The 20690-nt window shown below is 53.9% G+C and overlaps 4 protein-coding genes across 4 annotated transcripts; 2 read left to right on the forward strand and 2 right to left on the reverse strand.

Moving 5' to 3' along the window:
- Positions 1-5048: 5048 nt before the first annotated feature.
- On the forward strand, positions 5049-5854 carry CCOS01_07569 (uncharacterized protein; the record flags this gene model as incomplete). The annotated part of the gene is made up of 4 exons (XM_060455733.1): positions 5049-5188; positions 5343-5389; positions 5492-5687; positions 5743-5854. 4 exons carry the CDS (start codon positions 5049-5051, stop codon positions 5852-5854), a joined length of 495 nt encoding a protein of 164 aa, XP_060313625.1.
- A 3691-nt stretch (positions 5855-9545) lies between these two features.
- Positions 9546-11914, reverse strand: CCOS01_07570 (uncharacterized protein; the record flags this gene model as incomplete). Its single annotated transcript, XM_060455734.1, has 2 exons — positions 9546-9992; positions 10064-11914. 2 exons carry the CDS (start codon positions 11912-11914, stop codon positions 9546-9548), a joined length of 2298 nt encoding a protein of 765 aa, XP_060313626.1.
- A 1605-nt stretch (positions 11915-13519) lies between these two features.
- Positions 13520-14528, reverse strand: CCOS01_07571 (ASF1 like histone chaperone; the record flags this gene model as incomplete). The annotated part of the gene is made up of 4 exons (XM_060455735.1): positions 13520-13880; positions 13949-14257; positions 14319-14358; positions 14420-14528. 4 exons carry the CDS (start codon positions 14526-14528, stop codon positions 13520-13522), a joined length of 819 nt encoding a protein of 272 aa, XP_060313627.1.
- Positions 14529-15599: 1071 nt separating this feature from the next.
- On the forward strand, positions 15600-18921 carry CCOS01_07572 (mRNA 3'-end-processing protein RNA14; the record flags this gene model as incomplete). The annotated part of the gene is made up of 4 exons (XM_060455736.1): positions 15600-16316; positions 16370-16801; positions 16851-17865; positions 17918-18921. The coding sequence occupies 4 exons, from the start codon at positions 15600-15602 to the stop codon at positions 18919-18921; spliced, it is 3168 nt and encodes a 1055-aa protein (XP_060313628.1).
- Positions 18922-20690: the final 1769 nt, after the last annotated feature.

Genomic DNA, 20690 nt, shown 5'->3' on the forward strand with positions numbered 1-20690 from the left:
TTTGTGGTGTTTCGAGCGGAAGCTTCGTCGGGGGGCAGGCCGATGGATATTGCTTTTGGCCCAGCTGATAGGGCGGCGCGACAAATAAGGGCGCTGTTTTAGCTTTGGCAGGCGCGGCCGCAAATGTGTGGACAGCGGTGATCAAATTAAAATCGAGCCTAGGAGCGGCGAGGTTCCAGATCCAGTCAGATAATCGGGGGGGGAAAGGGTTGTGCTTGGTTTGGTGCGTCTGGTTGAGAAACGTGATGAGCCCGTTCGTTTGGGATATGTTTTCGCTGGGGCGCAACGCTGCGGGATGGCAGAGGTTTCTCACTGCTGTTTGCAAGAAGCAAAGAAAGGAGCGAGAGGGATAGGGTTGAAAAAGCAGAGCAGAGTTGAGTAGAAGAAGAAGAGTAGTGTGAGAGGTTGAGTGTGTATGAATGTGTGTGTATGGCGGTTCCGTGTGGGTGGAATGAGGACCGGGGGCCAATTCTCTTTGGGGGGACACAGAGAGATAGATAGGCCTTGTCGCTCAAGTAGAAAGGAGGGGATGGTCCACAGAGTACAGCGAGGTAGGACTGCGTAGGGCAGCGGTTCAGAACGTGCAAAAGGAGGGACAAGCAGCAAAGTTGGACAAGAGTCTGACGGACGGGGGGGGGGGGGGGGAGGGGTGCCAGAGAGAATGAGGCAGAGGAGGAAGAGGGGACCACGGTCAGAGAGGGCAGAGAGCGTGAGAGCAAAAAAAAAAGGCTGTGTCCTCAGGTCCTGGCCATATCCAGGTAAAGGGTACGTACAGTTGGTCGCCGCGGTGCATACGGAGAGATTAAGGTACGGATGGATAGGATGGGTCGCGAATAAAGGGGCATGGATCACTTAGGGCCAGCAGATGGACAGGCACAAGGCACATGGCACGGACACCGAGTGAGCGATCAACGAGCATCGGTATCTGTACCTTATTGCCCTCCATTGCCGCCATCTGCCAGGCTTGTTGCGGGTGCGATGAGAGACAGCCAGAGTTCACTCGACTGCCACACTGCGTACCTAGGCAACCTAAGGTATTCATATGGATACGTACTCAGACTCGTAATTGAACAGGTAGACTGGCCGTAGGTGCAGCGGAGAGGTTGCACAAAACGGTGGGATTGGCTTTATTGGAGGGTCAAGGTTGGATGAGCAAAGTGGATGGATGGAAAGGATGGATGGGGGTGTGATGCGTGACCACTGATGGCTCGTGGGAACGAGAGCAGAGCGGCCGGTCTGCCTGAACGTGAAAGTTGGACCTGATCCGGGACGATGAGGACGGGGGAGTCCCTGGTTCTGTTCGGTACGTATTCCTTCCTAGGTAAGTGGGATGAAGGTGAGGTATCCGTACGTAATGGGTATTATTGAATAGTCTTGAAGAGGAAGACGCGAAAAGCGCGTTGAGTGCCATAAGAGATTGATGTGCGCGAACAGACTGCTAAATTCATAAGCGCGAGCTACGTGTGTCCGAGTGAGAGTTGATGAGAGTGAGAGTGAGTTTGTGGTGTGGTACGTGTACCTACCGATACGTATGAGAGTGGGATGAAATGTGAGCATGAACGACTGCCTCCAACAACCTACTATGTAAGCCTACGTATCGTATGAGAGTGACAGAGAGCCAGTCGGTACTTAAGAAGGTACATACACTCGCTCACCACCACCACCTTGGGATGAGGGAGGAGATGGGGTCGCTAAGAATGGAGGGTGGGGAACGGACCCCTTGCCTCGTGCGCGCGATGCGGAGCGGTTCCTGGCTTCAGGCGAAGTGGGCGAGCGGGCAGAAACTACCTAAGGTAGATACGTACCGGAGTACATGGTTGTTTAAGGCAAAGACACCTAGGAAAGCGCGACATCCCAGAGTACAAACGGGCACTCAGTCGCCGGCGACCTACCAACTCCAGTAAGGTAGCAGGGAAATCATCAAAGCCCAATGGAGCCTCGCCGAGTCCGCCAGCGGGCGTACCAACCGAACCAAGCGATAATGGAAGTTACAACTTTTGCTCTGCTGCCCAACTAGCAACGCGCAACATGCAACGGGCGACGGGTCCAGCAGGACACAACCTACCTTAGACTCCCTACCTAGAGAGTTCTCGGAATTGCCAGTTTGATTACACGTCTGTATCATGACATCAAGACGTTTGGAGATCACAGCGGTCTTCTGAACAGGAGAAAGGAGGCTACCCAGGCTCAGGGGGAAAGGTTACAAGATGCGAAGCAGTACGGAGGGTGAGTATTTATCGCTGCTTGTCTGGAGAAAGGATAGGTACAAGTGGCAATCTGTCAGAGTTCATGTAAGTCGCTTCGAAAATCCAAATCTGGAGCAATTGTCTCTTGTGGTGAGACTGGATACTACGGGCGTGTAACGTGGGCATATTGCAGTGTTTCTCATGCCCGCCCATCTTCTGCTAACTGGAAATTCAACAAAACAAATCTCCATGGGTCGGTTGATCAGGAACTTGACAATGGAGGTATCTGTATTATCCGTACGGATACATGATACATGATACACGATACAGAAAATAAAGGACCATCACCTCCCGAAGCAGATGTGAACAAGAACGCGACCCCACCAACAAGAACCTTGGAAACAGACAGAAAAAAAATCAAAGTGTGGGATGGGACGACGATGACTGGTCCCGCGACTCCCGCTTCGCTGTAACGCCAGAAATCTGTTTGAGAATTCTGCAGGGGTTCCATCGCTTCCTTCTCTCCTCCAAAGATGGTTGCCGCACCTGCACCTGCCTGCGCCTGCGCGCACTTGCGTGAGCCGTGAGCCTTCCCTTCCCAAGCACCCAAGTTCAGTTCAATCCTTGGGCTGACGATGGAAGTGGCGGGGGTCATCCCACAGTCACCCCTTCCTCGACCTGTCCTCAACTCACCTTGACACCTTCCGTGATATCAAGTAGAGGTACGTATCCTCACGATTTCTAACCTGGAAGTTGAGGATGAAATGCACCTGCCTACCTTTTACCACATATCTTCCTCACCAGATAGAACTGCGGTTAGGTATATCGCAGCGTAGGTAGGTAGCCGTAGAGCGTTCGCCGCAGTACGTACCGAAGTTCACCTCTGTCTAGCATCTACAGATTACGCTCAAATGTCGTTTTGGACTTTCGTCCTCGAGCAAGATACCGCAGTGATGAAATACCGACGCTACAAATCATCGATCATGTACGTACTCGCCCCATTTGAGACTGCTCGCCTCTTGCCGCTACACACCAATCCCCGTCGCCTCGGACTCTTGGCCATCGGGTCAGATATCTACACACCACTTCGAACCCCAAGGTCCACGAAGATTCGCCCTTACACGTTTACACCTTCGAATTTGCGTGAGCTGCCACAGCTGCGGGAGTTCCAGGCAGCCTGGATATCCCATTCGCTTGGGTTCGCTCCATCCAGCTCAGTTGAGCTCGAAATCTCCTTCACAAGCCGCTCGAGACCTGACTAGTCATTCGTTGTCAATCGTCTATTCAATTGGTCGCGCATCATCTCTAACGAACAGACTATCCCGTGCGCGCTGCTTCCCATCAGACTCGCCGAGCTGTGCCGACTCTACCAGCTTGCCTCATCGTGCGTCCAGTCTCGATGCAAATGCAGGAACAAATTGGGCCGAATATGACTGCAGATGCCTGCAACTGCAACTTCCTATCTTTGGGTTGGAAAAGGGGTGAACAAGCCCTGTCTACGGACCACGTCGAGGTACCGTTTCGCTCGATTCCAAAGCGAGGGACCGCCTACCTTGCCTTGCATCCCCTGTGATACTTTGCCTTACAGCTCAACTTACCTAGCCGCCGGGTGGACTGGGGAAACCTACGTACAAGAAGAAGAATCGGGTTCCAGAAACCTAACGAACCCTCACCAGACACCGTCTCCATCTCTGGTAGTGTCAGGATCATCCACCAACGCTGGCTGCATTGTTGGTGGCGGCACCTGCAACATATTCTCACATAGTCATCCTAGACATGCGGAACGGACTGGCCTTGACCCGTTCAGCTTCGGCTTCTTGCTCGCCCTTCGCATCCATCTAAGCATCTACCTTTCCGACCGAGACCTGCCATATTCGTGATCAAGAAAGAAGGAAAGACTAAAATAGGTTTCCTCGCAACGAACTCTAGAAGCCTGATGGAACCACTGCCTACAGACTCGGGATGCCACACCGCACTGGACGACGCCGGGCATATGGCTTCCTTTCTTTTAAAAGAACGGATGGACGAACCGCAAAACAAATAACATCGGAGCTGAGTGGGCCAGATCCAAGGACCGAGGTTGCGAATCGTCCCTGTCATACTCTTACTATCATTCTTAGTGCTTTTCTGTTCGAGAAAAGTACCGACCAGACAGGAGCAGAAACCGGCATGACGCCCATCGTTCATGCATCCAGGAGGCGCAGGCAGGCTTGAAACCACTGCTTTTTTCAGCTGCACATTGCGGTCCTGCGTCTGCAAATGCTGCAGAAAGAAGAAAGGCATTCGAAATCGAGACAGCCTGTCAAACGCACAGCAAGATGACACCGTGTCAGTCGCTCGCGACTCTTAGCCTCACGGCTCCTTCACTAGACAAGCAGTGTAACCGTCTTGCGCCAACTTGGCTCACCGTTCGGAGTGTCTGCGTTTGTGACAGCGCAACTTGAAGGTTCATGCACACCTGATTTGATCGGCTTCCCGACCTAAATCAGCATTGATGAGCCTGTCGGCGGCCCGTGTGCTCGTAAAAATCGGCGCCATCGTCAACAACAAACGAGTGGCATGTCAGAGAGCACCACCCCTCCTTTTTCCCTCCGGTGTGCCTCTGTCAACTTCGTTTTTGAATTTGACATTGTCAGTGTCTGCACCCCAGAGACAACGACAGGGACCAATCTCAGGAGCAGGGTCGCGCTTGACCGCATCAAGAAGGCCCACATGCCCGTTCGGAGAGCGGTTGAGCGGGATGTGGAATAGGGGAAGCCAAAAAGAAAAACAAGATATCGACTCGGGCGCGTGCTACGGTGGTCCCCGGCCCATCCAGGAATTCCTACATCCTTCAATCCGTATCCCTGACCCCGTTTCCCCATGATTGTCGCCTCTCTTCGGCTTCGGACGCGGACATTGGAGGGTGGAACGGACCTCTTGAACCCTGCGATGCTCCAAGCCACACAGCAACTCGTCATCATCAACTTTTACGACCGCGCTATCCGTTCATCACATCCGATGTCTTCAGCGGGCTTGTTTGGTTTCAAACGATATACACGAGTACAGGTGTCCATTGTATCATCGGACGGGATATAAATTTCCTGACCAAAAACTGGAAATCAATTCAAATATCTGCAGTTCCGATACCCTTGAGTAACCCATACGGATACACAGTACCGGCCTTGGGACGCTGAGCCTCCCGACGGCCCTCGCTGCGGCCCGTACGCGTTATTAAGGGATTGTTGTTCGCGAAGCATAATGCCTGCGCCTAAGTCTCAAAGTTGACACCGGTTGCCAGATTTCTGGAACCTTTCATCATCCAGCTGAACCCGCCAGCGGTACATCGCCAAGGATCCCGTGCTCTCCTAGTCTAGTCGATGTGAGACCGCTTCACTGCCGATTCGCTGCCGATCTTCTCTGTGTCACCAAACTGCGAGTCTACGAGGGGCGCAAGTCCGTTCTTGAAAGTATGCGCCCTTCGACCCTCTTCGACACGCATTCTGTCGCCATCTCCCTTGTGTAAGTTCAACTACAGATACCCGCAACTAGACTCGTCGAACCTCCAAATCAAAAGTCTAGTCGCCGTGGCACGTCTGCGTCAAGATCTGGCCGCATCAGACGCGGATTCGACGCTGTCGGTCAGGCGCGGCCGCCTGGCCGCGCTGTCAGCAGAAAAGGGGTCTTAGCCGCCCGCGTGCAGACAGGCCTGACAATGACTTGGGACCGGATGCCAACGCCATTACAGGGCGGCTTGCCTTCAAGCATGTCGAATGTAAAGACGCAGCTCACAGAATCCGCCGCATAGAACAAAGGCTGCCAAAGCAGCGGGGGATTGTGGCTGAACTGAGGTCTGCACCGCCTTGAGCTGGTCCATGCTCTTCATTTCCCCATGCCTGCGACACGTGGGAGGACAGGATGCGATTTCATGAGGATCGCCCCCTCTAGGGAGTTCCGGCAATACCTAGCTTCAGCTCGGCTTGTTCCTGACCTTGTCCAAAAGAGACCTTGGCTCGTCCCAGGAACAGCGAAGACAAGACACGCCGCGCGACGGATGGGAACATTGATCCACCGTCGTTCGGGGCTGTTCTCGACGCTCCGCCTGCGCGCCAAGTTTTGCTAGCAATAAAGTGCGTGACGCGCAGAAAACGTACACGACGTTTCTCCTTGCGAACTAGATTGATGGACCCTTCTGCAGGAACCGTCGTTCGAAGCCTCCGATGCACAGTCCATGACCCCGTTGCTGTCATCAAAATCAGGGGCTTGTCTCTACTAATCTAGCCCTGCTGGGTTGAAATGGTCACGAGCAGAGCGTTCTTGGCTGGTAGGCAAGGAACAAGATTTCCACTATTGACTGTAGCTCGGATTTCTTGCTGACTTTCCAGCCCGGCTCCGGTCAATGTCAACGGCCACCGTCCTTCTTTTGATCCGATGGTGTTGCTATATTGGGAAATCATTTCCCCCTTTAGCCCCCTTCCCCATTGTGATAGCTAGAGAGGAAGGGCCTCTCTATTCCACACCAGGATGGCTTAACTGGTAACGACGTCTATCATTGTCAAGTTGTCAGTGTCAGATCCCGAGGTGCTTCTGTCGTCGTTAATGAGCCAATCGAATTACGCCAAGCCATGGCTGCCCTTGCGGATCTGCCTCCCGCGATGCTGTCTGTGCGATGCGAGAAATGAACTGGACAACATCAAAGCACCACCCACACGATACAAGATCCAGTCCAAGATCGAGATCATCCCGTATTCTAGTACAGCGCAGCAGCCATTTAGCAGTATTTTCGCCCAATCGGCGACTATTCCATGGGATGGTCGGATTCATGAAAAGGACACAGCCCGTATCCTTAGCAAGATCATCAGTTAGTCGTTCTTTACGCTCTGCCTTGCAAACCGCTAGATCTACGAATAGACATACTTATCAAACCACGATCCTCTAGAAGGGACACATGATTCACTCGTCTCGTTTAGCCTCTTCAAACAAGCTCATGGGACTGACTCGCTATCTAGTTCGTATCGTTGGCTGGCGGCCTGATGGGTGAGATTGCGACTACCGAGAGTCCTGATCCTAATTCTAGGCTTCCTGATGATCCATCGACTCGGTTCAACTTACACGGCCTGTCGCCTCGCTTGTTCAATGGCAGGTGACATGTCCACAACAGAAACGAAACTAGACGACTTTCTCATGTTGAACAGCGCCATCACAAATGTTTCAGTCACGATCTGCCACAGCTACACGGCATTCCCGCCCTCTCTCCTCGAGGTACAGGAGTACAGGGTACGGGAGCACAGAAACCGCCATTGTCGGTGTGCAAACCCATCTGCAGGCGTCCGACGTCAAAGCTCTCTTCGACAGCTGTCACTTCCCGCGCCCTACCCCCGGAGAACCCTGTAGGAGGGGGCCTTCCTTAATCTCCGCCGACGTCGCCGCATTTCTTGCGCCAACGTAGATCTCTTGACGAGGCCTGGCTGAGAGTTGTACGTCAGACTGCTCGGCTGTAGCTCAGTAGGAAGCCCTCACGCAACAGTGGACTGACAAGCAAGCTTCCGTATCCGTACAGCACGGATAGTATATCATGAACTCTCTTGTAAAAACGGGTGGCTGGGAGGAGAGATCCACAACTCTGAAGCAAAGCGCGAGCAGGGATATCGGCCATTTTTTGAGAGCAACGGCTGGCTTCTTCTACTTCATGTGGAGCACCCAGGGGGGAAACAATCGTAGATCTTTTCCAGCACCCATAAATTCTTACGCCTCCTCGGCCGGTCGCCATTTACTGCGGCGGGGTACTCGAACCTAGTGCACAAACGGTCAGCCCACCCCGACCCGGCGGGGCCCCTCCGAGGACTCGGGAGAAGAGGACTCGGAGTGGTTGGCTTACATGGCCTGAGTGGGGGGGGGGGGGGGAAGCTGCTCTCTGAATCCGAATCTGCTTACGGAGTATCCGTAGTGCTCACATCTCAAGAAGGCTCAGGCTCGTCGCAGATAGCGAATGTCGAAATGACGATGGTCAGAAATTCTGTTACGTGTGGCAGAAAATCCTAGAGCCTTGGGGGGGGGGGGGGGCTCTTGATCGGCGACATGGGTTCAGTCGGGTGACAAGCCAGGCTTTGACAGGGGCGGAAAGAGGGAGGAGGAGGAGGAGGAGGAGGAAGAGATTCTGTTTCCGGCCCCTCGTCCCTAATAATGTGTCGTGTGAATTTGTGGCCAGCGGCATTTTGGTCTTCCAGACATAGTACAAATGGACTAGATTCAACCCGCCAGAGTAGACAGAGACGTCGCGCAAGCAAAGGTTGACCCTGGTCTAAACGGATGTGACCTCGCCTCCTTCAAAGTATCTAAGACTCCCCTCCTAGAGGTTACCGAGATGACGGAAACGACGAAACGGGAGAACAGAACGGAATGGAGGAAGGACTTGCGACATTGAGGGAACAAGCAACCGGGCGAGGTGACGCTGTTTGACGGGGTACAAAGATTGGCGATCTGGTGACTGAGACAAAGAAGCTGTTCAGTTATCCCTGCTCGCCGGTCCTTCTCCTACTTGCCTTTTTGTTGTTGTTCAAGAACATGTTGTTTGTTTCTCGTTGTTTTGTTTCCATCCTTTGCTCGTGGAAGATGGCATCAGGGGGTGGTCATGAGATCTCTCGCCTTTGACATTTTCAGCGTGGTATGATTCCCGAGGTTCCGAGCAGGTGGAGATGTGAGAAATCGGGACCTTGGCCATCAAAGCCATACGACTCAAATCTTTTTTCCAGAACATGGTCGGGTTGGCGTATCAATGGGGGGTAAGGGAAGTCACCCTCTTCAAGAGACTTTACTGTAGAGCAAGTGATGTTGTGACAATTCGTGTCAGCTGTCGAGACAGGTAAGCGTGCTGGCGTAATCATTCTGACCGGAATAGAGGATCAGGTTTCCACTGAGACTGGGACGGGGCTTGAGATACGTTTTCTTTGAGGGGTTCAATGTTGCAGTCAGGTTTCGGGAAGTCCAGATCGAGGATGAAAGACTTCATCGTTGCCATGCTTTATGGGTGATGTCAGATATACTCGGAGAACACGAGGCTGCTCAAGCCGGGCCAAACTCGCTTTGCTCGGTTGGAAAAGGGAAGCAGTGATTGATGTGTCGAATCCAAACGTGGCCCAGCTTCTTGCATGTGTCGAAGCCAGCTTTTGGTTAGAGATGTGCGTAGAGCAAGGAGAAAGAAAGGCCTTCGTCCTTGGCCGGGTCTCAGAGTCCGACCATTCTGGAGAGGCTGGGCTGGCACTCAGGAAACAAGCCTTCACGTCTAATTCTCGTATTGTTATATGTAGTAGATTGACGGTCTCGAAACGTAAAAAGGGGGTATCTAACAACTATAGAAAGCTCAATAAATCAAAAACCACCTCACACATTTCCAAACGCCGAACCGTCACCACGCTCACCGCCGCTCCTGCGAATCCCATTCTTCCTCACCCACGTCCACCACCCCATGAAAGACTGTATCAACCCCAAATCATTGTCACGCTGGTACTGGTGCGGCGGTTGCTGCTGGTGCCGCGGCGAACGTGTCGGAGGGGGTCGACGGCCCGTCAACCGCCTCTTCCTCCTGGGTCTCGTCTCCGTCGTGGGCATGATGACGGCGGCCGGGGTAAACTGCTCATCCGCAACGGCGTCCGTGAACAGTCGAAACGGCCAGGCGAGCGCGGCGAAGGTGTGTCTCGCGAGCGAGTACCCCGCGCGCGTCTGCAGGAGGATGAGAGCCACGATGAAGGGTACGCAGACGCAGACCATTGTCACGGGGAATCTCCAGTCCTCTGGTGAGATTGTAAACTCTGTTATACCAAAGACTGACTGCAAGAGGTTTGATGTATCAGTATAAGAACGTTGAGGAGAAATAAGAGGTAGGTGGAATTGCAACTTACAGTCACAAAGGTCAGGGGCAAAAACACCATGGACCCCAACGTCAGGACCTTGATGTTGTCCCCCTGCTCGATTGCCCTCCTCGACTCCTTGATGGAGCTCCCGCTGAAGAGCTGGTCCCGCAGATTCTCAATCTCCTTGCGCGTTGCCGCATTCTTGGCGTGCACCGTCTCCAGGTCCCGACACGCGCGCTCAAGGTCGGACCGCAGGAGCACCATCTTGTCGCGGTACGCCGCGCCCTCGGGGCTCTCCGGCGCCGGGTGCGGCCACAGCGTCTGGTGCCTCCCCTCCCAGAAGTCGTCGGGAAACGTCTCACGGTAGGCGGCCAGCATGGCGCGCAGGCCCTCGTTGACGACGCCCAGCGTGTTGTAGGCCCAAAAGTACCGCCGGATGTAGGTGAAGTGCTTGTCCTCGAAGAGGAGCTTGTCGCGCAGGCGGGCGTCGAACATGAAGTCCGTCGGCGGGGTGATGAGCTTCGCGATGCGGGCGTGGAGGGCCAGGTTGCGCTTCGTCGCGTCGCGGTACTCGGTCACCAGGGCGTCCAGGAAGGCGTAGGGTCCCGAGGGGAAGTTCTTGTGCGCCTCGGCGTCGCCGCCGCGGAGGGTGTGTTCGTCGTCTGGGAAGGACTGGATCGAAAGCAGGTGCCACGGCGCGAACGTGTCGAAGAGGAAGCCTTCTTGCGGGCCCTCGCGGCGGCGGGTCTGCTTCACGGATTGGCGTGGCGGGCCGGAGAGGGAGAGGGCGAGGATGGAGCTGCATTCTGCAATGTCGATGTGGTCCTTTGAGCGGCGGTCCGCGGGGCGTTTATCGTACTTTTGAAAGGGAGCTGGTTCGAGGCCCTCGCCTACGACTGTGTAGTACTTGAAAACGAAGAAGAAGCTGCGCTGGCGGAGATGCGAGGGCGAAGCATCCTTCGCAAAGGCTCGATGGACGTGGGCCGTCGTCTTGCCGTTGTTCCCATGGTCTGTGATGAGATGGTTGAGGAGCTCCGTCATGTCGAAGTATGGGCGCATCGTCATATGTAGCGCGCCGAGCATGAGAGCTGACGGTTCTTGTAGGATCGTTACGAGACCTACGGCCTGGCCATCGGCGTGAATCTCTTTGAGGGCGTTCCACACCGTCGGGGCGTCGACGATCTGAGTAGGAGTTGGAGCTGCGTCGGCTGCGGCGCCTCGAGGACGGCGGTCTGGGTGTTTGCCCACGGGTCTAGGTGACCCTTCCTTGTCGACATCGTACAGCTCAAAGGTTGAACTGACGTACCCCTGGCTTTCATATGCAGCGAATTCCTCGAATACCGCATCCTCGTCAATGTCGGCTTGCCGTTTGATCACATCGGTGAGCGCAATAGCGGCGCCACCGGTGAAGTCAGTGTACTTGAGATGGCGTAGCAGTTGATTGTCCGTCCATGATACGCGCTCAACTAGTTTCGTGGGAGGGCTTGTGAGGGTCCCATCTGAACTGTTGACACTTCGAGGGCCTGCAATGTCAAGTAAGGGAAGATACTCGACGTCTAGCTCAGAGTGAATGGAGGCCGGTACGTGCTTTCTCTCAACGACGCTGGACAGTGTCCGCTTCTCGATAGGGTCTGAAAAGGTTGAGCGGCGGGCACGGCGAAGAGCAGGCTGAAAGGTTGCTTCCGATGAAAGCGGTGGACTCTGCCCTGGACTCTGGACGGGGCTTGGAGAAGGTTGTAGGAGGGGGGATGGCTGGCGAGCGTTGTTTGTTGTCTTGGTATCTGATCTGTCTCTCACGGCACTAGCCAGGGAGTCATGTAGACTTCGTAAGTTACGGAGGTATTGGTCGTGGCTTGCCTCGACTGCTTTGAGCAGCTCCTCAGGGCTCCGGGTTGCCATAGCAGGGACCAAAACAAGTCTGTCAAATCAAGTATATTTTAAGAAAGATTTAGCAGGTGACTATGTAAAGATGATGAATCAAGAAAAGAGAATCAACTGGGCAGCTCGCTCCTAGAACAGCGGCCCTTTTCTACTCACTAACATGCACAGCCTGCCTTGCCCTGGACCTCCGACAAGACATCCGAAATCAGGATACTGTGCCATCGGCAATCTCCAGCTACACCACAATCACTAGCCTAGGCAGCCAGGACGTTCCCCTCACTCCAGAAGATCGACCCCAAATGCGGCTGAGCTGCGGAGCCTAGGGACTCAAAGGTACGGCGCGGTGTCTTCGGTGTGTGCGAGCATGTGCGCGGGAGAGATGAAGGCCGGCAAGTGATAGTCCCGTCTCGAGGTGACTTCATGGGTCCGGGGGGTGCGTGCGTGCGAACATCGGCCGACATCACCGAACCCAAGCTTTTCGGCCACTGGACCGGATTGGTGGGTACGGATGTGTTCCCCGTATGCATCTCTGTGCGCCCCGAATGTGTGGTGTGACGCAGGGAGACGGGACTTGAGAATGCATGCCGGGAAAAAGGGAGCGAATGAAAGGGGGGTGGGGGGCAGAGTAAAGAAGATACAACGTGGGGTTGGAGCTGGAGGAGTCACCGAGGTGAGGTTAGTTTTGAGCATGAGTCGTCGGAGTCGATTAGCGATCACCAAGAAAGCAGGGCTGTCGATGGGGTGTCGTCCGGCGCCGGCCACTAGGAGCGGCTTTTCGCGGCCTACGGCGTGTGATCGTGTGAGTTGTAGTCGAAAGTTGATTGGCGATGACTGCTGCCTTGGCGGTTGTCAATGGCGTTGTGCTGCTGACAGATGAATGCCGCCAAGGAGAATTCACGTGCGTTAAGATGCAATTATTCAAACCCAACCTGAGGAGGCGGGGGGGGGGGGGGGGGGGGAAAGGGGGGGGGGGGGGGGCACGTGGTAGGTGGGGGGGTGCACGAGAAGAAATAGCGAGCGAAAAGGGGTGCTGGGGAGCATGGAGAGGGGGGGGGGGGGGGGGGGGGGGGGGGGGGGGGGGGTGGACAAGGGGCGCGGGAGAGGCATCTGGTTGCTGGGGTGCCTTAGTGTGGTCTGAAGAGAATGGAATTCGCAAGCCCGTTTGAAAATGTCTCAATCTCAGTCGCATGATGCAGAAGAAAACGCTAGATCGTGTCGTCGGGATTCGTTTCATGGAGCTTGGCATTCACTTTTTTTTTTCTTCCTCTCCCGCCGCGGGGTTGGAACTAATACTACAAACCTTGAAAGTAGAAAAATGGTTACTCGCTTCGACACGCATCTAGGTCAACAGGAAGAGGTCCAATAGGCACACAGGAAAAGGTATCTTTTGCATCTAATTACTAGGATCAAGTCCCTTCTGCACTTGGTCCCTTTCCAAACCACATCATCTATACTGAATAGTTCGGGTACCTTATGCAATCATCATCCAGGTCGTATTCTTCGTGTAAACCACCATCCTGCGCAATTCTAGTCGAATAACTTCTGGGTCGGCAAAACAATGGGGGTATGGGCAAAAGCGTCAAAACATCTCTCGACAGGCGTCACCTAGTGAGTAGCGACCTCCTAGGCCTTGCCGGCAACAGCGACGGGCTTGTCACCGGTGTCGACGTCCATGGCGTCGTCATCGGCAGCCTCAGCCTCGCCCTCGCCCTCCTCCTCCAGCTCGTCCTCGCTCTCGCCCTCGATATCAACACTGCCGTCATCCGACATCTCGTCCTCCTCCGCAGGAACGGCCTCACCCTCGCCGTTCTCAACACCGGCCATCTCGAGATCCTCACCGGCGGGCTTCTCGCCGTTGGCACCACTAGCCTCGGCCTCTTCCTCCTCGTCACGCTCCTCAGCACCGTACTCATCCTCGTCAGGCACGAGGTCAGCCTCGGGCTGCTCAGGGGGAAACTCGGCGGGGGCGGCGGCATCGTTGTCCCTAAGGCTCCCAGTTAGCTCCACTATTCTGTCGCCTCTTGTTTTCCCCTCATGTCTACGAAAACGTACCACTTGATCGCGAAGCGGGTCACACGAGGCTTCTCAGCGAGAACGTTGCGCTTGACTCGCTCGATGATGGGCTTGGAGGGGGGCTCGGCGTTGAGCTCCTCAGAGTCGTACTCATTGTTGACATAGTAGCCAACGCGAACGAACTCGCGACCGTCGTAAGCGCAGGTCAGGAGGATCACAGTGACACCCAGAATGTCGGCGTCGGGAATTCTGGAAGTGTTGGGCGCATCGGCCTCGAAGATGAACTTGTTGACACCGACGGGAACGGGCCCGACGAGAAGACTGTCGAGCTCTTGGTCGTACTGATCACTGTTGTCTGGCTGTCAGCGAATGGCGGTGAACGTGGTGAAAAATTCCACGTTGAACTAACCTAGTCGCAGAACCAACGTAGGTCAACTTCCACTCGAGATCTGATTAAAAGTTGATTAGAAAAACGTGAGATCATGGCTGTCTTCCGAATGGATTCTTTACCCTTCTCCAAGGACTCCAAGCACTCGAAGGTGATCTCGAACTCGTACTTGTCCGTGAACTTGGCGGGGTTGTTCAGAACCTTAACGCCCAGAAGCGAGACGATCGACATCGTGAAAGGTGGGCGATGAAGTCTTGGTTGAGTATGTGGTAATGGTTGTAGAGGGAAAATCTGCGCGACTGCGAGCAAAGGAAAGCTGGGAAAAAATTCGTTGCGTGAACGTCGGTCTGAAGTGGTGGGTGGAGTTGGTGTATTGAGAAGGTGGGATTGTTTTGCGGCGAGCGAGATGGAAGAAGAAGGCTCGGCTCGTCAATTGCAACGGGACAACGACGTGGGCCTGGGACGCGCCTGCCTTCCCCTTACCGCGAATTTCGCGTAAAGTGGTCTTCAAGTCAAGGCTAGCCCTTTTCGGCTCTCGCGCCCGTCCGTGTGCCTGTCAAGTTCCTGTCCACCTTCCCAGCCACACAAAGCGAGGCTTGGAGATGGCTGATGCCTTTCATTCTTATTCTACCTGCCTTACCTACTTTACCTAACCCGACGGATACTTCACTTAGATGGAAAGACCCTATGTAGCTAGAATGTGCCAGTATAGTCAAAACATTGAGGCCGACATAAGTTTTTGATCTTCTTGAACGCCGAAATATGCATACCTAGGTAAGGTACGGAGTACCTAGGTCAAAGTGGAAGTCGGGCAGGTGCCAGACACTCCTTATCCGATAAGATTGTCTTATCCGTCGGAGCTCGATTCAGCCGAACTTTTGCCAGGTCACCGCCAAACCACGCTAGCCTGGTTTCGGCGTCTACTTTCCTCCAATCTTTCACATTGCCAACAAGCTGCAACCTTCCAATTTTGCGACCCGTTCCGTCTTACAGGTAGCCAACATCATCAGGCTTCACTGTCCCGCGCAGCCATCAGCGACCTTCGATAGCCGACTACGAACGACTGGACTCTTTCAAAACTTTCTTTCGCGACCGTTTATCGATCTTCTACGAGCCGGAACACGCCTTCCTCGCCCGGAATACCCAGTGTCTTCGCGCCTAGGGCGACCTGATAGCTCATAGCTACCACGACAAGCGCCACACGGCGAAGTCAATTGATATTGAGGTTCTCAGTTAAGAGCTTCGTATTGTGATCATTGCGAGAAACTACAACACAGATTCTTCGGAGCGCCCATCATCGCAATGGATCCCGAAGTCCCGCAGAACGACCAACAATTCGAGGGTGCGTCTTGGGGAGAAGATGGATATGAAGAAACAAATGATATACAGCATAGCGACGAACAAAGTCAAGATCCTGCCTTCCCACTTGAACAAGCTGCGAATGGTGACTCAGAAGATGCTGGCGAATATGACCCAGAGTCGGTCGCGATAACTTCAGTTCCAGAGACCGCAGAGCCCAATCCCCCCGCCGAATCAACCCCAACTCCTACCGCTTCCACATCCATCAAGTCGAAATCAGGCAAACCCAAAACACAGGGAGGTTTCCTAGTGGGAGACTCCGATGACGAGGAGGAAGATGCGCCTACTCCAGCATCGAACGCTGTTCCTGCTGTTTCTGCCACGCAGACTCCCATTGCACAAAACCCTCCTTTCCCTTCTGCATCTACTCCTGTCCAAGGCCAAGTGAGCGCCACTCCAGAGCAGGCGAGCCAGGGTGTCCCCGTGCGAGCGCCAAGTGCGGCATCGAGTACGGCGCAGGCGCCACCCCCTCCAGCAGTGCAGTCTGTTTCCAGCAGAGACCCGAACGATACTTTTGGCATCTTGGAGGACCGCGTGCAGGAGGATCCAAGAGGGGATATGGATGCGTGGCTCGCATTGTTCGCCGAGCATCGACGCTATGACCAGTTGGATGAGTTGCGCGCTGCCTATGAGCGATTCCTCCAGGTTTTCCCCCAGGCTGTAAGTGGAATTCTGCTTGTGTACAGCGAGGTTTCAAGCTAACGCAAATTTAGGCCGATATCTGGGCCGACTGGGCACAGCTCGAGTTGGACTCCAACCGCTTCCAGGACGCCGAAGCGCTTTTCAGCAGGTCCTTGGTCAATGTGCCCAATGTTAAGCTTTGGACCGTATACCTCAACTACATCCGCAGACGATACGATTTAAACAACGATCCCAACGGGGAGTCTCGCCGAATCTTGAGCATGTCCTACGATTTTGTGATTGCTTCTGTTGGCATTGATCGTGACTCGGGTCAACTGTGGAAGGACTACATCCAGTTTATCAAGAGTGGCCCAGGCCAGGTTGGAGGCAGCGGTTGGCAGGATCAGCAGAAGATGGACCAGTTGCGCAAGGCCTACCATCGGGCCATCACAGTTCCCATGTTTGCGCTTACAGACCTGTGGAAGGACTACGACCAGTTCGAAATGAGCCTGAACAAAACGACTGTAAGTTACTTGTTCTTCGGTAGATTGCTATTGCTGACAACACGGTAAGGGCCGCCAATTCATCCAGAAACGCTCGCCTGCCTACATGACAGCCAAGGCAGCAAATTCTCAGCTTGATCGCTTGATTCCCAGGCTCTCGCGAACTTCGCTTCCTCGCCTGCCTCCTGCACCCGGCTTCCATGGTGACCAGGAATTCATGGAGCAGGTTGATATCTGGAAGAAGTGGATTCAGTGGGAGAAGGAGGATCCGTTGGTTCTCCTGGACGAAGAGCCTGAAGCCTACAAAACTCGCGTGCTGTATTGCTATAGGCAAGCGTTGATGGCTCTTCGTTTCTGGCCCGAGATGTGGGTGGACGCAGCAGAGTGGTGCTTTGCCAACAACATTGCAAAAGATGGCAAGGAGCTGGGCCTGTCTTTTCTGACAGACGGCATCGAGGCCAATCCCGAAAGTGTATTGCTTGCGCTTAGACATGGAGACCGTGTGGAAACGACCTACCCGGCCGGAGACGATGATGCTAGCAAGGCTGCCCGCGCCAAGGCAATCAGGGAGCCCTACAGCCTCGTTCTCGACACTTTGTACGCCATGTCCAAGAAGCTCAAGGAGCGGGAGGAAAAAGAGGTTCGTAAGATCGAAGAAGCTTCGGCCCAGGACCCGAACATCAAGGACTCAATCGAGCGGAACGATGACGATAACGATGGCGACAATCAGCCCGGTGAACTTGGAAAGGAAGAGCGCATCAACGCCGTGAAGCAGGGATTCTCGGTACAGACAGATATGCTCAAGCGCACTATTTCGTTCGTGTGGATTGCGCTTTGTCGGGCTGCTAGGAGGACACAAGGCAAGGGCAACACGACTTCGGGTCTTCGTCAAGTCTTTATCGAGGCCCGAGGTCGTGGCCAGCTCACCAGCGATGTCTATATCGCCGTTGCGAAGATGGAAGCTCTCATCTACAACGACCCAGCCGGCGGTAAGATCTTTGACCGCGGTGCAAAGCTTTTCCCCGAGGATGCTAGCTTCATGCTCGAGTACCTCAAGTTCTTGCACTCCAAGGGTGACACAACAAGTGAGCTCCCCCTTCTTTCATACCCAATGAATTCATACTGATCCATGCATAGATGCCCGTGTTGTCTTCGAGACTTGCGTCAACCGCCTCACACAGAAAGAAGATAAGAAGGACCAGGCGAAGCAACTATACTCATACTTCCACAAGTACGAATCGCAATTTGGAGAGCTCTCCTCCATTGCTGAGCTGGAGAAGCGCATGTCGGAACTCTGGCCCGCTGATCCCAGACTTTCACACTTTGCAAACCGTTTCTCAGTAGACACATTCGACCCCATAGCCTACCGCCTTATCATCTCGCCGGCTGTTCAACTGCGACCAAAGATGCTGATTCCGACCATCGAGCAGCCGACCTCAGTTCGGCAATCCCCAATGGCCTTGCCGGTTCGTCAGACGGCCAGCCCGGGCCCACAGTACATGGGCGTTACAAACTCTCCAAAGAGACCCTTTGCAGGCGACGATTATGAAGAGCTCAACAGGCCACGAAAGCTCGCCAGGGGAGAATCCCCTCTTAAGGGTGCCGCGGGCCGTCGTCTTGACCAGCAAAGACGCAACCAAGGAGCGCCTCTTTCCCGAGACATCACTTTCCTCTTGGGTATCCTACCACCGGCTCACTCTTATGCTCACTCGCCCAACGCATTCCGCTTGAGCGCTCCTAATCTCGTTGGCCTGATTCGCGACACCCCTGTGCCTGATTACAGCGCATGGAAAACCCAACAAGAGCTCGGCGCTCGACAAAACAACGGTATGCAACCCCCTTCCCACAGCCGACAGGCATCTGGTGACTACGCTGGGTACGGAAATGGTGGACGAAACTCCCCCCAGAGAGCCCTCAGTCCATACGAAGGATCGGGTAGGCGCCTGGCATCATCCGGATACAGGAGCTCTCCCCTCCGACCTGGCTCCAGTGGCGGACATGTCGACGCTTCTGCATACCGACAGGACGTGCCCCAGCAGGGGCAATATCCATCAGCGGCTTCGTTTGACGCGAGCGCTTCTTGGGCACCTGCTAGCTACAGCCAAGCACCAGCACAGCAATATGGCAAATATCAGTATTGATCTTGGAGCTGACGATTGGATTCAGGGGCTGGTTTCCGAAGGGGTTGGCCCTAATTTCGATGTCTATCACAGACTCGGCCGACTACATTAGTCGGTATCTGGTGGCTCATCAAACGTCGGGATAATGCCCAGCACGCTGTGTTGGGACCTTCCTTTTGATATTGAGCTTTAGTTCATGATTTCGAGGGCAATGATTCTCTCACGTTCCTCAAAGGGACATTGGTCGCAAAGTCTGCGACATTAGTGTTCTGTATAATACAAAAAGTCTTCAAGGGGCTCCGCATTACTGGAGGCGTTCAGGGCGGCGGCGGCGGATACTTCACTCGTGCGGCTCACAGAAGTAGCACACACTTTTTTTTCGTCAAAAAGCATACGCCACGGCATCACGTTCGATGGCTAGTCCACCCGATTTGGGGGATGGGGATGAATGGCAGACGGCTACATGGGATGCCACGTTGAGGTTTCATCTAGTTTGCTTGGCTAGCCGCTTGAGTAATTCAAAGAAATCTGCTTTCGACTTGCCACTTTCTCTAACTGTATGGGCTATAAGAAGGGGACTCCTCCTACGTTGACCGGCATCCTATTTGGTCACCCGCTTGTGCACTTGTGACATACCTTGATCAAGACACACGCGCAATACTACCGTGTGAAGCTCCGGATAACCGTCCTCCAACAGGTCTGAGGCTTGGGTTCTCATCCCAAGGTATGTTGCCCTTGTCAAGGAGTAATCTCGCAGTAAGGAAAGCGATAGATGGCTCAAACCCGATGGCACCAACCCGACACTGTGAAATCAAATCAAAGCCCACTGGACCAGAACAGCTTGTCCAAGACCCTTTACGTATAATTCTTTCCCTAGAGCAGTGATGAAGGTTCCACTCTGATATCTATCGTCCCTAGAACAACCGTATAGTGAGCAGCAAGCGAAGTTCGGGTTAAACAAACATCTCAGCTATCTTAGCACCTTATATTAGTAAAGTAGGTTGCCACTCAACACCCTAGCTCTGTTCTTCTTCTTATTACTCTTTTTATGACTAGTCCTATCACTATTCCTGTTGTCCCTTCTCATTTTTTGTATGTTCCTTAGAGGATACGCTTTTGAATACAGGAATGTTATTGGAATAAACGTGTTGCTAGGCCCTGATTGTTGAGTGATGCTTGTGTTCATTCATCTCTTTTCTTGACCTGTGAACATAAGTCATGCTTGTAGACACAATCGCGCATGCCATCACCTACAGACAATCTGATGGCTCATAGCTTGACAAGCACATTCTGTTGTCCATGGATCGATCTGTCGCCCTCATGTCGGCTTGTAAACTTTGTCGTAAGCCAGACTTTGTGGAGCTGGCGGTCCTGGTGACGCCCATGGCGATTACGCGCTGGCAAACCCCTCCCGGGAGAGGGACCTTCCTAGTATGTTCATCGAATAATGAAGCGAGACTCTGGCTGGCAACCAACCAGAGACATGGAGGTCATGTCGGCCACTAGCACTGGTCGACTAATGAGCTTCGTGATAGGTGGAAAGCAGGGTGGTTTCACACATGGGATGCTGGAGGCTTTGAACGTGACTGTCTCTTTGTTTTCGGTATCATCATCATGAGGCGGCGGCATTCATGAATGAGACGAGTAAGCTCATGCCTCGCGGTCGAGCCTTCTGTTAGAAAAAAAAATGAGTCGGTGACACCTTCTAGGCCACGAATATTCGGTCAATTCGAGGTCTACATGTTGCGCTCTTTTGACTGTAGACTGCGTATGAACGTGCGGATTGCCCG

Source organism: Colletotrichum costaricense, assembly GCF_030867565.1.
Source record: "Colletotrichum costaricense strain IMI 309622 chromosome Unknown Scaffold_7.1, whole genome shotgun sequence".
In the NCBI taxonomy this organism is placed as follows: Eukaryota; Fungi; Ascomycota; class Sordariomycetes; order Glomerellales; family Glomerellaceae; genus Colletotrichum; species Colletotrichum costaricense.